At 37.3% G+C, this 21,474-nt stretch overlaps 1 protein-coding gene across 7 annotated transcripts in view; it reads right to left on the bottom strand.

Moving 5' to 3' along the window:
• LOC132911688 (acid sphingomyelinase-like phosphodiesterase 3a) overlaps window positions 1-21,474 on the bottom strand; it is a 59,555-nt gene that overhangs the window by 13,772 nt on the left and 24,309 nt on the right. For all 7 annotated transcript variants that reach the window (XM_060968495.1, XM_060968496.1, XM_060968494.1 and 4 more), the window contains 4 exons: window positions 19,728-19,796; window positions 18,595-18,751; window positions 14,035-14,240; window positions 12,816-13,012 (listed from right to left, as the gene is read on the bottom strand). In XM_060968495.1, coding sequence (XP_060824478.1) covers window positions 12,816-13,012; window positions 14,035-14,240; window positions 18,595-18,751; window positions 19,728-19,796 — 629 coding nt within the window. The remainder of the gene's footprint in view (window positions 1-12,815; window positions 13,013-14,034; window positions 14,241-18,594; window positions 18,752-19,727; window positions 19,797-21,474) is intronic.

Consider the following 21,474-nt stretch of genomic DNA (forward strand, 5'->3'; position numbering starts at 1 on the left):
AGAGAGCGTTGGATTCGTTGTGACGAGAGTTGCAAATTAATTATGGAGTTGTCTAAAGTATAGTACGTTGTTGCGATTAGTTCATGTTAAATAACCATTGTTTCCTGTCTAATCAACATCTGTATTTTGTAAATAATTCTTTGTGAAAAACCATCATTCATCATTTAATTATTAAGTAGTATATTCTCCGATACTACACTGTAAGACGAGATTTTTGGCGGAATACGAAAAATGTAACGTGTTAGAGCGTATCCCGTCAAACTTAATAGAATAGAAGGCGATTTCGTGGTCGCCTGCGGCTAGAGGGCTAAACGTAATGTACAGACTTAATTCACAAGTTTTCCCTGTGGGGATTGTCACGTGACTGCATCTCGATTAAGTAGGCGCGTTGAGCAGCAAGAAGTGTTTCGTGGAATCACTCTCGCAGTAACTGCTCGTAATGAGCAACTCTCTCGTTAGCGTTAGTAAACGGAATTCCGTAAGCATTATCCACGTGGCGGAATCAACGCAAGATACGAATCGTGGGCGTGAGTTACCGTGAAATACCTAATCGAGCACGTTCGCGAAGTTAAACGCAGTCTACGCTGATACTGTACCGCAGCTTCTATGTTTAAAGCTTATAAACTGGCTGATTCCGCTCGATTCCACGCAATGTGAGTGAAATAAAGTATAATAGTGAGAGGGTAAGTAGACGAAAAGTATACTACGTGTAATACTTTCGAGTTTCATATTATTTGTTATTAGAGTCAAGGAGACATTTGCATATAAATTTGTATATTAGAAGAAAAAGTATCTTTTTACCTTACAACTTTTTTCTTCGTACATTATTTTGAATTAATATTCATTGCATTCCAGTATTTTCGTCAAAACCAAAATGGATCATTTTCGCGAATATATTATCGTATTTCTCTATTTGAGTATTAATATAATTTAAATAAAAGCTGTTTGCGGAGAATGGAATCGACCAGCCATAAATGTAGCACTTTTAAATCCGGCTGTCTCGGCTTTTCGCCTTAATTGGTATGTAAAATGCGATGCAAATGAACGATGCGACATCGTTGCGATTTCGCTTCGGTAACGCTGTGCGATTCGGCAGGTTTATATTTCTAATAACGCGATGTACACGATCATGCAAGAATGTGATCGCACGCTTTATTACAAATTTTTTACTTGTTTCCTATGAGAGCGCATCGTGAGCTTGCCAATGAAAACCTGCGTTGTTAGTTAAATTACGTGGTCGATACCAGAATATCCTTTTATGGCACAAATATACCGTGAAGTTAGGATAATTCGTTGAATTTCAATAATTTGACCAATTATAAATGAACTCATGCGGAACATTCCTCTATTTCTCTTGCAGCGTGTAGCTAACTTTCTTGTGCTAGGACAAATACACGCGTTAATTCATACGCGGTGCAAAATTCCCATGTGAAGAAACGAAGCCAGAAGCGATAATCTCATGAAGCAAGAATGCGAGAAACGAAGAGCCAGAAAATAGAGAGCGAAAGACGGAAGAAGTAGTGGGACGACGCGTAAAAACCAAACGAAAAGAACTCGTAGGACAAACAAAGGCGACGAGAGATCGGGTTAGAGTAAGGACAAGAACTGGTAAAATTGTAACGGTGAAACCGACGGTATGAGTTAAGGAATAAAAACCGTCTGTGCAAAATGATGAAAGTAACGACGGTTAAGAGGCGAAGGTGAAGAGGCAACAAAGGAGAGAGAACGTTCTTGTGCAAAAAAATGACGTCACTGGCCAACGGATGATACGTAGCAGAGAAAAAGCAGCAAGGAATCAAAGAATACAAGAAAAGGGAAAGGTACGCAGAGACCGTGAAAAATAGAAGAAAACGTTCGCTAGCGGAAGAACAGAAGCCAGTGTCACTCGGAAGAAAGAAAAGAGAGAAGGTAGGATGGCGCAGCGTCGTCGGGTGGATAAAGAAAAGCTCGTTAAGCTGATAAGAGAAAAAAAAGCGGGGAAAAAGTCTTTTTCCATTCGCACGGAGATTCCTTCTGAACGAATTGCACCGCTGGGAAAAAGTAGATTTCTTTAAACGGTGAATACCGTCGATCGGGCACCGGGGAACGAAACTTTGCCCGCCGAAAGAGATAAGTGTTACGCGGTTCGGTAGGCACGAACGACCCACTCTTCCCAGACATTACGAGCCCGTATATTCTGCTTCCTTCGTATCACGAAACACCTCCCTGCTTGTCGATTGATTACTTCTCGTATAGTCTCGTTACGCGCTGCACACGCCCTCGATATTACATAAATCCTGAGAAACGTACGGCTGTCTTCCCAGTTAGCCAACCATTCGCCGTTCTGAATTTTCGCGGAGACTCCCAGTTTGTCGCGTCAGTGACTCGTGATTTCCGGCATATCTCTCCGCTTTCCTCCCGTGCTCCGATATTTAATATTCGCCGTTTCAATTTCCAGAATATTTCTCCTGGTCCGAGAGAGAATCTTCACGTGCTTTATTGTACCAAGCTATGCAAATTATTAGTCTCGATACACAGTATCGTTAGAAATTTCCACGTTATTTGTTCCGCACTAAATATTTTCTTCGATTTTTGTTTAAATGCTTCTTCGTTGCTTTCACCTAGATCGAACAAGCATTTCGATTATCTGTAATATACTGCAACACGATATTGAGATTCTGAGCATAGCAGAAAATTCATATCGAGATATTAACAGTATCAAATTCGTGTTCATGAATTTTGGATACTTGATCAGGTTGGCGGCGCATGTACGTAGCGAAGATCTCACAGGGTCGAAACTTTCTCAGTTTATTCTACGGGTATAATTAAGCAAAAGCGGTTATATAAACATAACCCATTTAAAGCTTCATTCCAAAGTTATGATAAAAATAGGAAAAAATACAGAGAGAGCGGTACTTTTGCCACGAATATCGCCTCCAATTTTACGCCATTGGACTTTTATGTGCGAATAACTTCAAAAAAGAAAGACACATCGAACGGATATTAATGCGTGCGATACGTGTAATACGATACAAAGAATTTACTGGTTCACCGAGATGAAACAAAATCAAAGTGAGTTTAATAGATAGCTATTATATAAATATTACGTATATTATTAAAATATTATACAATATATAATATATATGTTTCGTTGTACAAATTACAAACTGCAGAACCTTTCGTATTTTTTAATGAATCATATACGTTTCAGCGCTTTGTTCCGATAAGTAAGCTACGTATAAACGGCGACTATTGCGTTTCTTGCAAACACCAAGGACATACTTACAAAACGAGGAACGCGTACAGTTTCATAAAAAAATTCCATGCAACTCGTAAGCAGCACGGAGAAATTTGAACGCGACCGAAATGCGAAGCGAATACGTCTAAACATCCATCGCGGGTCACAATACATCGTTTCTTGGCTTTCGATCAATCCGTAGGGAAGAAACCGTGTAGCGACTACATCGGTACACGGTACTCGTATAGCTTCTCTTTGAAAAAGGACTGTCGTCTCTGTTCGAATACATTCGTACACGGTCCCGTTCGTACACGTCGGATTGATGGCTACGGCTTGTATATTAAAAGAAGCCCGAAAAAAATCTGATTTGCAACGTGAAATTGAACTATTTCGCGCGCGATACAGAGAATCGGTACACGTGTATATTACGTGTGGCTTCTCTGACATTCAACAGAGGCGAAAGAGAGCTGACCTGTCGTTTCGCACGAATTCGTGTATCGACAAAATCGCTCGTTTTTTTGCATTTCTTGTTTTTTTTCCTTTCTCGTTCACGATGTATCGGGAAATTAATCCGTTGCGAATGTCGGCTGTTCTTATTCCCGGACGTGTCACACGGAAGCAGTGCGGCACGGCAGGCAATGAATTTCACTTCAGAAAAGAACTGCACGGTTCCGGGAGAACTTAACGCCAACTTCCGAGTCTTATCGTTGGCTGACAGAGTTTCCAAACTTCTTGGTGAATTTCGAATAGGCGGCGAAACTTTCTGTTCTTTCGTACAATTGATGAACGCCTTCTTTTGTTCCAAAATCGTCTTATACTTTGGACACTTTATTTACAAAACTGGATTGATCGTACACCGAAGTTTAGGAGCAATTTAAGAAATACATTTTTACCAATGTTTCCAAGTTGGTCGTAGCTGTGAGCGACTTTTTGTATTTATATACGACGCTTGTAACGCTTTCAACTTCTATTTACCATATATTATGCAAAATATCGTTAGAAAAACGTGTAAAAAAAAAACTCGCAGCAAGATGGATCTTGATAGCGTAATGATCAATGCCAGTGACAGAAGAAAAGCGAGGCTGAGTGCCTACCTTTGTATGGTTTGCGCGCATAGAGTTTGCGTCACAATCCAAATGGGACGTAGTATGCTTTCAAAGAATCTGCATATGATGGTAAGCAAGATTTTACGTAGTCGTGTTGCGTATACGTTCGTTGCATTCGCTTGCACACGAACGACACGCTTGGAAACGAAAGAGTGCTCGACATTTTACAAATACGCATGGTGTTCAAGTGTTACACTTTCAGGAAGAAGCTGTTCTATCTTTGCCAGACTGCATTTCTGTTACGGGTTATCACGTAGACCAGCTTCGCGTGATACTCGAATTTCTCTGCTCAGCTTTCATTCTAGCTTAGCTGATTATGACGCAACATTTGTTCCATTTATCCGAAAATAATTTTATAAAGGTTCATCCATGAAGAAAATTCGGTATTTTCTCGTTAGAAGTAAATATAGAGTGGTGTACAGACGACTATCGTTTTGAATAATTACGAAAGTATCGCCAACGGTATGAAAAGGATGTAAACGCGTTTTGTCTTTCTGTTTCGTGTAGAGTACGACAATGTGAAAAAATATTCCTGCCGAATACAAAGATTTATTTTCTTTTATTTACACCTGCTCGAAGAAAACTGTTTTTCACGTTTTCGCATAAAGTATTTTTTAACAGATAGCAACAAACAGAATAAATCCTATATACAAGACATATTTTTTTTTTTGTATATAGAAAATACGAAAACGGTAGCTCTCGTGTTATAACAACGATTTAACGATCCGTCGCCTCTAGAGGAACGAAAAACAATCTTATCCAATTTTGTTTTGTCCATTGCAATTCGATATGTCCATCGAGTGTGCACCAACGAACGAATACAAAAAGTATTGGTGCTCCGAGGTTGAATTTAATTTCTCGCGGCTGGCAATAAACGTTGCCGCGCTATCTGGCAGAAAAACAGGCTCACATATAAATTTTTTCCCTGGTGTGCCGGTGAATCTCGGTCGAACGTTGATTTCCAGCTGAAAAGTGCATCGTCGATAGGCACAAAAATCACCGTGCTATTCACAGTTCGGTCGTCGATAAATCGGATAGGGTAACAATGGTGTCGTTGATTGGTCAGTTTCATCCGCTGACGTGTCTAAACGGCTCGTAATTTGTAATCGTATTATCGGTCATCGATCGATCTTCGACATGAGCTTGCGACGATCGTTCTTGCCAATCTGCCGTACGAACGTTTCATATGATCCCCTTACGAGCATTCTGCACAGGATAAAGAGAGAGAGAGAGAACAAAGACAGGCAGCTATAGAATAGGGGAACGAGCGTTGAAAAGGAGATGGAGGAAGGATTATATCTGGCTAGGGCAAATCAGATTTCTATCTTCCGTTCAGCCGACTACACACGGTCCAGCAGGATTTTTCAGAAAACTCAACGTGGAATCTCTGGAGATATCGCGCTTAAGTGATACTTTACAAGGGGTTGAGGAAGATTTATGATGGTCACGGCATTGGCTACGCATCCTAAATTAGTAAACCAACACGTTGCTGATTTTAGTTTGAAATCATCGTTGCTAATCCAGGATCGTTTATTTTCCGCGGTTTTCTCATACGCTAACGAGATCGATAAAGCATTAAGTGGTTCCAGCCTGATAACTCGTTTGCGCTTGATATCGGCTTGCAGACTTATTCCAGCTTTTATCGAAGTTCTATCGTAGTTAGTCCGTTTTACTGGAAATATCAGTAACGCATTTTTGCACCCTTAAATTTTCTATAAATGGAAAATTCAATCGTGTTCTTATCAGTACGTTGCGTTTTCCCGTCTGTCTAAAGTTTCTTTATTTTGCGTCTTTCGTAACCACAGATCACGGTAGGAAAATTTGTTATAAAAATCTATAGAATATCCTGTGTACTTGAACGTGATCGAGAGATCAATAGGATCGGCATAGCAACAATTTAGGTATACGAGTATATAGATCCTGGTTCCGTGTATGGAATTCAAAGTCCTACCATAATTTATCACCGCTGGTAACATTCAGCCAGCTTGAAGGATTCTCCTCGTTCTAAACGGCCGGAGGCTCGTAATCGATAACCGATATCTGGAGGCAGCGCGTCATCCGACACCGATATCGCGGCAATTGTAGCGCGTATCCGGCGAGATCGCAATGCAAAGAGCCCACCGGCCGAATGGTAATTGGCCGTGGAATAAATTCGCGGTCGATCTCGTTCCGGCCACCAAACTCATAAAGTTCTCTTCCTCGTCGTTCTCCTACCCGAAAGGGAAGATAAGGGTGGGAGAAGACTGAAATTCTTTTCATCGCGGTCGATATGAAATAGACGTTTGTTCCGGATAAAGATCGAACTCGCAGCAGGGGGCGATGGAAACTCGTTTATTGGGCCGAAGAGTAAATTTTCGGAGAAAGAGTTCGGGCTTGATCGACGAGACACATTGCCCGGCCATCTTTCTCCTGCGGAATTCGCGCCATCCTATCACAGATTCCCATGAAAAGATGAAATCATGTGCTTTTGTTCCAAGTATGTTTCTTCGAACGTTAATCGAAAGAAAAATGGAAGAGCAGCTTTTGCTGCTGCAATTCTTTAGAAATGGTATTATGCTGCTATCAGATTGAATTTTGATTAATTAGATCGATAAGCGATATTTTCCTATTTCTTTGGTTTCCGAGCATAAAACTGATATGTACGGATTTTGGGCAAAATCAAAATGTGATTATCGTCAACCTGCAATTTATGCTTGATCTTAAATATCTGAGGTATCGGGTGTCACGATTCTTTCTTATTTTTCATACACTTTATATTTGCACGTTGATCGTTATAATTCGTATTTTTCTATTTATTTTCAGTTACATTTTAATTCTGTATGAAACATTCTATCACGTTTAAATATGATTGATACGTAATATCCCATTTGCCTGTTAAAATATACATCTGGAAATGAATGAATTTTATGCGAAACAAATTTTCTTGCTTTTGGATTTAATAATTCTACTTGTCTTTGTAATATTTTCTGACCAAACGTCTTTTAGGAATAGCTGCATCAAACGAAAAAAGTAGGGGAACGCAAAAAGATAAAATCAATGAAGAATTGGTGATTTAGAGCTCTATATTAGTGAGATGCATAGTTGAAAATAAAGAATTAAGAGTAAGAGTCTTGGAGCTAAATTATATCTTTATTATCAGATATAACAGCTAGTGTCTCATTCGAGGTTCACGTATTAAATGACCTATATTTAACCCAGGCTTCCTACGATACGAGGGATATTTTGCTGCTTGGTATATGGACAATATTTTTACCTATCGTACGACAGTCAATAATAAAGGAAATTTATGTCTTCATACCTGATACTTTTAGAGGAAACAATTTGTAATGTGCACTGTAAGTCTTTCAGTTTGGGCGTGTGTGCGAAAGTCGCTTTTAAAGACACGAAACACCGCGAATTGCGGCTATAACCGACTTTTTGCTAAAGATAAATCGATTCGAGATATTTCTGCGCGCTAGTACGATTACGAGGGTCTTAAACCTGATTCGTTTACAAAGTTCGACGCCAACTTAAGCAGTTGCGGCCTGTTGGTCTGTGCCACTTTTTTATACCATTTTCCCGTAACTTATAAGCGTAGATATTAAATATCGATCTACCTTCCGCCTGTAGTATATAGCATGTTTAAAGAAGCACAACGTCATTGGAAGATAAAGTTCGATGAGTACAATAACTTCGTGGAAGTAATAGCATTTTACAAAATTACTAATAAATTGCAAGCGCAAGATGTAAAATCTCGAGCGTATTAGATAAATTTGGAACAGTTCTTTTTCTTTTTCTTTTTATCGTCACTGTAATATTTGCTTCGGTCTTGTGCAAGAAGTATTTTAAAAAATATGAAAGAATATTAACTTAACGCATCAAAAGAAGCAATTGGGAACAAAGGATATTGTAAAACATGAATTGGAAAATATTACATAAAAGCTGGTTACTGGAAAGCTTTAAAAATTGTTTCTCTGAAATATTGGACGCGAATCTTAAATTTACAATATTCAATATCGATGGAATAAAACTGCATACAAAAGAATTTAACAATATTTAATAAACTTCAAAATAGACGATCGTTATATCGATAGAAAAAAGTTCGTAACTTTTATACCTTAATTTCCGCAATCTCTGTTCCTTTAGTAAAGAAAGAGTCTGTTTGGTCTGTAAATACAAACAACTTTACTCATCATGCTTATCCTCATTTGCTTGTTTATCGTGATTGAACTTATTGATTGATATTATTTATACGTATGTATATAGAAGGGCCAACGCATTGATCGCGTTACGAAAGAAATACAATTCGTAATCCTAGAAAAATATTTTCAAGCATAAACTTATCCACGTACGTACACGAGACCTATCATATAATAACGGAACAAAGATAAACATACTACCGTTTAATTATACTCGACAACGTACATATTTCAAAATGAACGATACTGTTGGATAGCTGATAGTTAAAAATATGTAACTAGCATCGTAACTAAAGGCATTAATCGTAAAAGTTTGTGACAGCTATATCTTGGATTTTTACGTGAAATAAACAAAGTAATATATACGAGATATTAATAGAAAAAAAACATTCAAACGTATTTTCCAATACCGATGTAAAAACTCGATAAATCGATTTCGTTACTTTTTAAATTTAATTACTTCATTACTACCACTTGACTCTTCCAATTACCATGTAAGAAGTAAATTTTTGCAACTATGTAAAAAGGTTTTATTTAAGAAGAATTGTCACGTCTACTCGTATCGATAGGATAGCGCTAAATCGATTTAAAATAGCTGAAACATTGTATACGGGAAATGCTATCTCTGAATACCAATTACATGTAATATTAATGTATCTCGTATCGTTAAATTTCATATATTATATCACCTACTATTTACCAAGTTGTATGTTTGTACTTTGGTTCTCTCTCTCTCTCTATGGCTATGAATTATTATCATCGTAATTCCCTAAAAAGATAAGCATTTCATAAAATTCATTTGTAAGCACGGTTTATACCGTTGTCTTCGAAAATTTCATACGGGCATACAGACGGTATCCCGCGATGGAATGATCATCGAGCTGTCGAACAATATCGAATATTAATATTTCCTGCGAAACTTCATATCCCCACACGGAGAAGGCGGATTCAACGGTCGCTTTCAGGCTATAAAGCTTTGGGTCGGAAGTTCTGTTATTGACTGATAGCCTGTCATCCCGATAACTGCGTCCCGTGTAAATAATTTATCGCGACGGGAACCAAAATGGAGGAAACGAAGCGGCATCAGCATTGATACTGCGCGGCGCCGCACGATTTTCATCCTCGGGAATTGACGTTTCGTCAATAAACTTCCTTTACCGCCACTTGGACGAACCTTCCCTGATTCTCTTCTTCCATTTCTCTCTCTCTCTCTCCCTCTCTCTTTTTCTCACTGACTATCTGTTCATCCGTCTGCTTTTCTCTCGTCTGCTCGTCGATTTAAACTATGCAGGGCTTGTTTTACGAGCGTGCACAATCCATCGCGCATATGTCTGGCTTGATCCTTTAATTATCGAACTTGTCGTGGCACGAAACAAGTATCGTTCTATTATACAAGATAAATATACGCAATGGCTCACGGAGGTATTCGAAGAAACTCGCTATATTATATTACGCGAAACATTTGGAAATTTCATTAGCGCCGTAGCGAAATTGATTTTTACGAAAATGTAATTGCGACGATACGGAATCCGAGTTCACGACAAATTGATTTTAACGCGTGATATCGTCTAAGAACGGAATATACAGACGTATTGCCGATTAACATATTGATCCGTCTAAGCGGTATGTTAAATGTATCGACTCTTTTGCCAGATACTTCTTCGGATTAATTAATTATATCGTTAAGGAAATTTCTTGAACGATTTGTCAAAGGATTCTTATAGATGATAATTGTACAGACCTTCTCTACATCTTACAAAGTTGGACTCGCTTGTACTTGATACTACACATCGAGCAAAATGAATATCTCTGACTGTAATACTGTAACGTTCGTCGCAAGCAGCTTGTTTCTGAACAAAGACTATTATATTCCTGCCATAAAAGCACATTTCCCTTCGAGTGCCATTCTTCGAAAAGAAATTTCTTCGCACTCGAGCAAATCTTCTTAAGGGCAACTTCCTTCTGGATCAATGTTGATTATGAAATTTCCTTTTCTTCTTCCTTCATACCATTTCATATCGTTCTTTGAGAGAAGCTATTACGTTTAGATGACAACGGTAAACTTTTAATTGCATTTTCTTCGAAGCAGTCATTTCGATGAGAGCTCTAGAAAATTGCACTTGAAAAATATTGACTGCTTAATGATGAATTGTATAATGAATTACAATTGCCATTGCTCCGACGTTTACTCTCAGAACGATCAAATAGCAGGCCCTGCAGGAGAAGCGGGTCGTTAAAACGGGAAAACCGAACAAACAAAGGAGCTGGCCGAGCGATGCTCCAAACGATGTTATTCTCACTTTCTTGTTCATGCTCCTTCTTTGTTTGACTAGGGATCTCGCTCGTAACGGTGCCGTGAATGCATTATGTCGAATTGATAGAGAGCATGAACATTCGTATAAATGTTCTGCGTAGAAAGGGTAACGCAGTTGTTCGACGTACTATGTACAAATTATTCGAAATATGTGCATTATATGAAACTTTTTGAAATTTCGTTATCACTATAATGATTATGGTAGTAAAATTTGAAGCGGATCCGATAACGTATATCAAAGTTACAAGAGACTCGTTGCGAATATACATTTCGTGAACAACTAATATACAAGATGGATAATAGTCCAAAACATATAATTAGCGTAACCGATGGTCTCGTTAAATATTATGGCTTATTAATACAGAGAATAGTCGACTGTTTCAAATTTTACGAATATAATCGCCATGATTGATAATGGCAAAAAGATTGTATCATAACGTATCGTCACTTTCTGCAGACACTTCTATGCGGTGATATTTCATAAAACAAATTTTTTACAATTTAAATATAAATGCTAAAGAAATGATAAAGAAGTTCGTGAAATGTAAGTACGTAAAGTGGCAGATATGTTTGAAAGAAGTACAAATATATATAGAGAGTATGTCAAGAAAATCATAAAGAAATATCATCTCTTCGCAACCGCAATAAAGATGATAATCTTCACATATTCGTGCTTCAAAGAACTCACGGTAGTGAGACTTCATGAAAGTCTCTCAAGTATCCAATATGTTGTTCCTTTTTCGAAAGAATAAAGATATGACAGAGAAAAATAAGATTTTAATTTTCTAAAAGAATTAGTCGATTGAATCTGTGTTTGTCGACAAAATTTATACAACTTGTTGAAAAGCGAGAGAAACAGCCTGGAGGAAATGTCGACGAAGGGTGGAATTTGATACGCAATCTCTCGTCCGGTTATATAATCTTGCCATAGCGGGGATAAACAGAAGTTTGCGAAGCTGCTGACTTTAATAACGTTACGTATCTTAAAACTTAGTGGAATATTGTTTCGACGCAAAAATAGTAAGAGCAGCAGGATACTAGAAACGATATCGCGATAACATGTTACGAGTTCAGTTTAATAATATCGTCGTTGAATTGTATGGAAACCTCGAATAACAATCGATAGTACATTGTGATCAAAGTCGAAGTTTTCTTTTTTTATTTTGTTTTTTTTTTTTACAATTTGTCCTGAAGGACATTTGGTAAAGTGTTATATCTCATTGGTAAATAAAAAAATAAAATAAAATAAATGTAGCATGTGGGTGGCTACCCCCAGCGGGGAGCCAGCTTCGTGTTTTCTAAGTTACATCTTTTATTCTCAAAGTCAAAGTAGCAGCAAAGTATGGTTGCAAATTGTTGGAATACAACGATATTTCACGCATAGGCATAAGTACCCTTACACAGGCATTTGAACAGGACACTTACACAGGTCATACTCGTTACTATATAGAGAGTGGTGTTCAAAAGTATTTAAGGGATCATGGGTCGCTATCAAAGTCTAGTCTGAAAGTAACTGGCCAACAATCAACAATTCTCGTATGCGTTGTTAATTATATCACTCGCTTATATACATTTGGTTCTGTAGTTCTGTTTAATAAACATCACTGAATATTATTTCAACATGAACATTGTGTTCAACTTCAAGATTAAATTCTAACACAAATATTTCGTCGGTAAGCGACGTGATGTCGAACACAAGAGGCACGTTACATATCTAAAACTTATGGATAGAGTGAAGATTTGCGTTTATGGAAAATTTGGACATGTAAAAATAGATAAAATGTAAAACTTTTCGCGATATTCGATAGATAAAATAATTTTCTATCCAAATTTCATTGTTTTTAATTATATTCATAAAAATATGAGAATTTGCATGTCCGCGCTCTACCTATGGTACAGCGTAACTTGAAAACCGCTTTCTTCGAAACGTGCTGCCAAATGTGCACAAGACCTTCGCTTACTGCCGGTTTCCAATGAATTATAGAAGAAATGTGTCTTACCGTTTCCTTCTTCCTCCGCGCGGTCTCGAGAGTCATCTGGAACCAGGACCATTGATCGAAAGGGTCCTGCGTGTTGTCGATCATACTACTTCCGGAGCGGTGTAGCATACGATTGTCAGCCGTGTTCAACCACAAATTCGTATTGAGGAAAATGATTCGATACTTTTCCGAGCGCTGCTCTATCGTGTAATATCCGGCTGTAACAAGTGTACGAAATCGTCGGATGCGTTTAAGTTGCCAGTTTATGCGGAGTACGCTCGATTTTTTTTTTCTTTTTCACGATCTTCTTTCGCAATTCGCTCGGACGGCGGCTGTTATTGGACTTTTATTGAAACGGCACGACGGGAGCAGAAAGCGGTAGGTAGAAGGGAGAATTGTTCGGGGAAGAAATTTTTGTTTGCTCGAGCGCTGCACTTGAATTTTATTCGTTCGTGTGTTCGTAAAAATTGAAGTGGGTATACGTTCGTGGAAATGGCGGCTGATCGAAGCCAATGCGGGATGCTCGTATTGTATTGGGTGAGAAGTATTGAAGTGGTATTGATTTTTTCGCATAAATAATGGATCTGAAAAGGGTTGTACGGCCTATTAAAGCAACTACTCCGTTAAGGAGGTTGTTGTTGGGATAAAAATCTGTTATATCGTTAGGTGGAAGTTGTTGTTAATCGTACGTCGTTTGAATTAGGTTTCGTTCAATTCCGAATGGAAAAGAAAGAAAGAAGGAACAAAAAGCTTATGAGTATAGCGTGTGTTAACATTCTTTAAACAGGGAAGCTGAAAAAGTAAATAAACGAAAGTGAATAAAAACTGAATAAATTTGAAAGATGCTGTATAAAGCATAAATTAAGACAAAGTGTCGTATATGAAATAGTCCTGCCTATAAAAAAGAGAAATAAGAGAGAAACGAAGCTTCTGTACTTAAAGTACACTCGTATCAATATTTTTTCTCTTTTTCCACGACTTGGAAACGGAATAGAAAAAAGCAAATAATGGAAAAAGAAAACAGTCGTCTTTTATCGGTATTACTAATACAATTTCTCTATATGAAACATAGGTATTCTCAAGAGATTCGGACTCAAGAGTACGTCCGCTTGCTTTAATCCGATTTCCGAGCCGTTCGCCATTGCAAAACGCTTTCACATAGAGAAATATCTTGCAGTATAACGATAGAAGCCAAAGAGAAGAGTCAAGGCAGGGGAAAAAGGAAAACACTTGTTCGTACCAGTTTTAAAGGTATCCAGAGCTTCCTGCGGCAACCAATGCTGCCAGATCTCGGCGAGTTGTGAGAAGTTCACCCCGATGTCGTCGTGTCCGAGCGCCGGAAACACAAACTGTTCCTTAAACGTGCGAGACAACAGATCGGTCAAATTCCGCAAACACTGCAGACGAAGCTCGGCGCTCATGCCAGTAGTGCGCGTCAGCGCGTCACTGCAACAAGTAGTTACAGGCTCGTTAGTATAAGTACGTTAGAGTACGTAACATATGGTTGATCAACGCCTGTCGCAATTATTACGATTTCCCTGGCAAATACGAAGAAACGTTACTTTACGTAATGTGCATAAATTCAAACGGGATGCCGCAGTCCAACGTCTCAACAGTTTCAGCTCCAAGTCGATACAAGAAGAATGAGAACGTGAGGTAGCAGTTTATTTATATCTGTTTTTTATTATAGCAAGTAAATCGTAGACTACTAAAAGACATATTGGCCATTTTGTCGTATAATATATAATGGTATATAGATTTTTACAACGAAGAAAGTGTTGAAGTGATCGCCACTTCTAAGAAAACTCTACATCTGGTCTTTGGTTTTCTCAAGCGCTGAGGTCATCGATAGCGCATAGACAAAAGAATACGTTGATGACAGACTATAAGCGGTACACGTGCGACGTTGGTTTCAGGGTTCTTTTAGTCTAGCGTGCGGATCTGGACCAGATTACATTTTGTACTTTAATATTCACACTATATATATACTTACAATACCTTACAATTTACCCACGCGTTTCTTTAATTCCACATACATCGAATAACTTTAACATAAAGTATACCTGTTCTTAATCGATTCGTGTATGTCATTTGATCTAAATCTTAGTTAATCTCTTAACTGGGCAATATTTCCCTGTGTATGTCGAAATAACTATATTCACATGACGAAATATTTCGTCATACCCGATTAGGGGATTAAGGGGAACTTTTATCGTTATTGCTACTAATGAGTAAATTAGTACATGACAGAAATTGTCAAAAGAGACAGTATGACAATGATATAAATAAATTATTGGTACTGATTATCGGTATTATGCATGTAGAGCATAGTTCGAAATAGAAAATAGAATGTTCGTTGAAGCGTTAAAAATTAGATGTGATAAACCGAGGAAAGTATGTAGCTTAAGAAACGATGGACGTTAAGTATACAGACATATGGCTTCCACTTAAGGCTTGGCACACGCTTGGTAACACGTTTTAGCTCTGATTTATCGAAAGACCTTAAAAGAATTATTACAGACAGATCCCCATAGAAAACGAAGTCTTTCTCTTTAATAACGTGTCTCGCAAAGATTTCACTTGATTCTGGCTTTGCATTGAAATATCATATCATAAGAACTCATTAAATAAGAAATTACAGTTATCATTTTACATTTCTCCCTTCTTTTCCTTCTTCTCGGTGGTGGAGAGAAAAATATCTTGATGTCAAAGCGTCAAGATTTCGAAATTAATGAAAATTTTCAACCTTTTCATATCTAGACGAGCAAAAAAACTTTTATAAATCGTATGCGAATTTAATTAAGAGCTTGGAAAATCGAATGATACAAGTCGAGAAGTATGAACAGAGGATTCGTATCTAGACAAGTACGTAGTTAAAAATAGTTTGTATATACTATTTACACGTGTTGTTGGAACTTAATGAGAAAGCTGCGCAACTTCGTACCACCCTTTACCAGAACGCCATTATAAAAATTGCTGCAATTAGATTCTCTTAGAGACTGGATTTTTTCCCTGGAAACGAAGATTTTCTTCATTAATTTTTATTTGATTCCAGAATATTACATTGTCTGAACCCGCTGCTGCTGTTAAGAGTTGTATCTTCCGGCTGTGTATGTGCGCGATCTTTATAATTTCAGAGAAATATAATTCCTATATGTAGGAACCAATTTAAATCGGAGGAATACCGCTATAAGAGCTACATTTTACACAGAAAACCTTGATTTCAGCATTTCCGTTATATATCAGCATTCTTTGAGAAAATTTAATTAACCGCCAAAATCTTCCAATCTCTTGCGTAATCCCGCATATTTCATTTTTGTTTCGCGGGTGAATATACGACAGATGCAAACTGTAATCCGATATATCGCGGAATTTTAGATTCGTAATAATGCGGTCGGAGATAATTTAAGATGAAGCATTAAAGTACATTGAAAGACTGAAAACTGAACGCTATAAACGGAGGAACGGGAATAGAGAAATTGTAGATTTTGCGTGTGACTCTGACTCTTGCTGAGTAATCTGGGTTGTTCGTGAGAGTGTGTGATATCAACTTTGTATTGTGAATTGATGGTGAAATACGATATCAGTCACGTAAAGTTGGAACAACCAAAACCTCGAAATCGAGTTGCAGCGCAAACTTACATGAGTTAGCATTTGGATTTCTTGTTCGATAACTCATTGTATCGTTACATAAACATCTTTGACGCGTTAAATATTCTTTTTCGTAGATAACGTACAAGTTTCTTTAATAAAAGAGCTAAGATAATAATCGCTACGTTGACGTAATTAGCATAATTTTGTTGTTCGATAAAATGTTATACGTGAAAAGGTGACTGCTGAAAAAGAAACACGTTTCTTCGTACTACTAATTATTTCAAATTATTATACGTAGAATTTTTAATTTATAAACGCATAAAAATAAAAATCCCGAAAAAAAAAAGAAAAACAAAAACAAAACTTAGAGATAAACCAATGATCTTCAGCATCGAGAATTCAGAAATCAGAAAGTTGTTTTCATTCAAAATCGTTTTTAGAAGAGTTTACAACCGGTTTATAAACTCTTTTTCCGTAAAGAAGAAAGTTAAACGGATGTGAGAGTGAGTAACTATCCTAACGAATAAAATGTGTTTTCTCCACATTTACTTCTCTATCTTCCCTATTGTGAGAGAAACAAACTTTCTTAGTTACCTGATAATTGGTTAGAAGTATAACGCATACGTGTATACACACGGAACTACTGAACTTTCGTACATGTTATGCACGCTGGATAACGTGGTTGCACAGTACTATGCATATAAGTTTGTTTTACAATAGGATTACAGCTCAAACACTATATGTACATATATATCTGTAGCTGCGTAGAAATACTTAAGAATTAATGCAATTGTTATGTTTTTGCAAACTGTATAACATCTGCTGAAAAGCAAATAAAATAATATCCCAGAAATTGTATTATTTCAAACCGTATTATAGATACACGATTTAAAATTTCAATGGAAGAAACTTAAAGCGTAACCATCGAGAGAGAAACTGTGAGAAAGTGTAATTAAACACAACTCCCGTTTCTATAATTTCTTTCCGATAATAAGCTAAAGAAATTACAAGTGCAATTGGCTGGGATAATAAACTTATATCGATACTAATGAATGTTCATTAGATTTCACAAATCAGAAGGGAATTATCAATTTGTCCGATAATTTATTCATAAGTGCATTAACATTCGCAATTTGGTTGTATGTAAATAAATCGATCAAACTCTATTAAACTAGCGATTGTACGGTTTAATTTATACGGAACACGCTGCCACTGTGTTGCGTCCAACAAACACAAATCTTTATAGTCCACTACATTCTTGTTCCTCTAGTTTGCGAATTGTCAGATTAGTTTACGAAACAGCGTGTTAAAGGCTAATCAGTTTTCGTTGATTCATCGGCCAATTTACTAATAGCCATCAGAACGTTCATCCGATACCGATTCGTTATCCAATCGAATGCTCGTTAATTTCATCTTCGATTTCTATTTTCGTCCGTTGTTGACACGTTGAATATTCGTCGTTTATTATTTTCGTAGTTACCCAGTAATTAGAATTTCATGTCACATTATCTGGGCATTCGTTTTTATTCATTTTCTACTCCATGAAAATCGAATTGTCATGTTAAGCTTGTTGCTCCGATGATGGTAATACGCCGATTAATCGGTCGAGCATTCCACAAATCCTATATCGTATTGCTAATAATAAGAATATTAAAGCGAGTAGCGTTAGTATAGTATTTTTGATTGTCAACCCAACTCTATATAACTTTTCACTTGAACCGCGAACGAAGTTGTAGAATGAAAGTTCTGACAGTGTCGAGATTCGCGCTGTATAAGCTAATTTTTCAGGAAGTCAGACGCCGAATTTAACCTGTCCATCGAGAAACGCGATATTTTGAACCACAAAAATTTCATGAGGAAATTTAAATCGGTTATCAGGACTTTCAAAGTTTTTCATTTCAAAAAAACGCTATATAATTTCGTTACTTCTTTACTCGTTCGTTTAATTATTTCCTCAAGAACAATAAGAGATATATGTGTAATAGCTGTAGAAGATATTAGCACATACCCTTGCAATATATTCTACACCATATATCGATATATCCATATTAAACTTTTGTAGTCATGCGATAAGTATCTGTTATTAAGTGATAGAAAATTTAATATACTTGTACCTATTTAATTAGTATGTTAATGCAATAAATGTAAATACGATGGCACGTCGATACTATTCATAGCCATTTGTAATAAAAATTTGTAAACTTACCCCGTCCAAAGAACAAACTTGATTCCTTCGCCGCGATTGGATGTCATTGCCATTGCTGCTGATTCTACCAGGGCCCAGGGCGAATCGCAGCCATAGTCACCGAATTCTCCGGGGGTTTTCCGACCGCTGTTCACACCGTTCTTCGTGTTCCAGCACGCTGAAAGCAGGCACCGGGCTAAGCTGAAGAGGAAACAAGAAGACAAAAAAAAAAAAGACAAAGAAAAACAGAAATGAGGAAACGAACACGTGGGAACATAGTGCTCGTATTAAGGGAGCAGCGCAGCGGACGCTCGTGTATTGCCACGCTAACGTCCAAATGACACGGAGTCGGCTCCCAGCTAGTGCTTGGTATGGGACGCAATTTCAGGTAGCGTTATTTCATGCAAACCTCGTGCCAACCAAACACGCCAGGTACTTTAAAACGATCGGTAAATAGCGACGGGAACAGGAGGAAAATATAGGCACGGGTAGCAAGGAGTGAAAGCTGAATATATTCTGTTCCTGAAATGTTTGACTAAACTTTAGGGGCGTACTGTGCAGAGGTTACATCGCCGAAGGGAAAAATTTTATCGAATATTTTGCGACAGAGCTTGCAAAAAAAAGATTTCGTTTCTTCTTATTTGATTAACAGTCGGTGCTGTAATATTTAATCTTTTTAATACCGATTATAATGGAACGACTGCTCTTTTACAAAATTTTACGCGAAAGATATAAATAATATGGAATGGCTTGCCGAAACGAATGAGATTGAAAATGAAAGGCAAGATTTCGAAGCCGAAACATAGGTTAAAACGAAACGTAAAGTTTCTTTATTATATTTTCATGTTATATACATCTACTTGTTTTATATACATGTATTACAGTGGCATAATCGAAAAAAAAAGTATTATAATTTCACGTATAAACTGTTATCTCTGTATACTATTTTTTCGATCCAGGCGATCACGATGTTTGTTAACCTTTGTCGGTAGGTTTGTTTGTATATTATATCAATTCTGTGTATCTTTGCATCTTTGAATTTCGCATAGATGCATCGAAATCCGCAGTCTCGTGACAACGATAAGGAGAATGCATGGAGAAGGCAAGGAGAAGGTACATATAATGTACGTAGAAAATAAAACAAAGTTACTTACCGTTTGCCGCGTTTGCTTGGGTGGAGTACCTCGGATCATAGTGGATGTCAGTGATGTGCCAGAAATACCCTAGAAGCAGAGAGAACGAGGTCGTCGCGCCTTCTGCGTTTCAGCTTCTATTTGCATCTCGTTCCGTTGCATTTTCATTCATCGTTTCTCCCCTACCGTTTCCGCGAATCAACGTAACGTCACGACGAGACAAGGATGCAAAACTGCCGAGTTGATGTCTAGACGCGAAGCACGGTTTCGAACGAATTCGATCCTCATCGGTAAACGGATTCGAATTTTCCAGCGCGACGAATCAAATCGAGACGAATTGAATCGCCGAACATAAGACGGATTGTTTTAAATTAGTCGCGCAATCCGTTTTCTCACGAAGTGGGGCTAGTTTGCAAAGTAATTAGACTCGACGATCGATTCAACGGGTAGATTGAATTTATCAAACGAACACACGCAATCCCGATGGCTGTTGTTGTTGAATCTCGAGTGTTTTAAATTAGGATGAATTAATATTTTGACCAGGATCGTTTAATTAGCATCGATCAAGAATTTTTAAAGCACCGAAACGTAATAATATTGTGCAAAATTTTCCTGTCAGATAGATCTTTCGCCGTGCATTTCAAAAGTGACATCTACAAAATTTTTAAATAATATTGCACATAAGAGTAAACAGGATAGAATGGTATAACAAATAAATTACATACAGGATTGTTAAACTACCGTGCTCAAAAATTTCTAGTCAGTTCAGTATGCAAAAGAAATCTTTATTCTATCTATATTCTGATCTAAATCCATCTTCTGTTTTAAATCTACATATTCCGTAATATTCTAACGTGATTATTAGTAAGACTTCGGAGCTGTATTTTTGCGGCCGATAATAAAATATTTACTTTTGCACTTCAGTTTCAATAATATCTTTATCCATCTACTATGTAAGAATCGATTAATAATTCACGGGTAATTTTCAGTTTGTAGCCGCACAATTGCATAAAAATACGTACATAAATACAGCGCAGAAATTTAACACCATTTAATTCTGTCCTGAAAGATCTTTTTCATTTTAAAAGAAAAATGAGTATAAACCGTTCTGCGTAAGCTATTAACGCTTCTAATATGAAGTAATAATGCGGCGTTATATCCAGGTGTTAAAGTTGCTGTTAATTACTTCAAATCATATTTACAGGTTTAACAGCAAGTAAGAAATGACTATACTTTGTAAAGAAATGAATTTCATTTCAAATGTAATTTTTCATTTCAATAATCCAACGAAAATTTTTGTTTCACGAGTAAAATACTGCCAATCAGAAACTTTGGAAATTGGAATACTTTGCAAGTAATCATACTTATATCGGCATTCAAAGTAACCTTAGTTGAAACAGAATACCTTACGGAAGATAAAGGAAAGGAAATTTCACGTGAAATGGGTCAAGGAATTTTCGTGAACTCGATAACTTTGTTATAACATTTTCGTTAGTGGTCGTACGTTACGTCAGCTTGTTAACTTCGTCCATAATTAACCGTAACAAGGGGGAGGACGTTAATGTACGACTGTCGAATAAATTCTGTCTCGATCGCGCTCAAAGAACACCGACCCATATTCGACGTGGAAAGTTTCACTCGTTTTAATAATTCACCCAGTCGGCAACATGGTTGTATGCAACGAGAAATAACGCGTACAATTCAGGCGCGCGTTACGTAGAATTGAGGTTGGATCTCCGCGGTACGGTAGCAAACACAGTCGTCTATA

This window comes from Bombus pascuorum, chromosome 11 (assembly GCF_905332965.1).
Source record: "Bombus pascuorum chromosome 11, iyBomPasc1.1, whole genome shotgun sequence".
Taxonomy (NCBI): Eukaryota; Metazoa; Arthropoda; class Insecta; order Hymenoptera; family Apidae; genus Bombus; species Bombus pascuorum.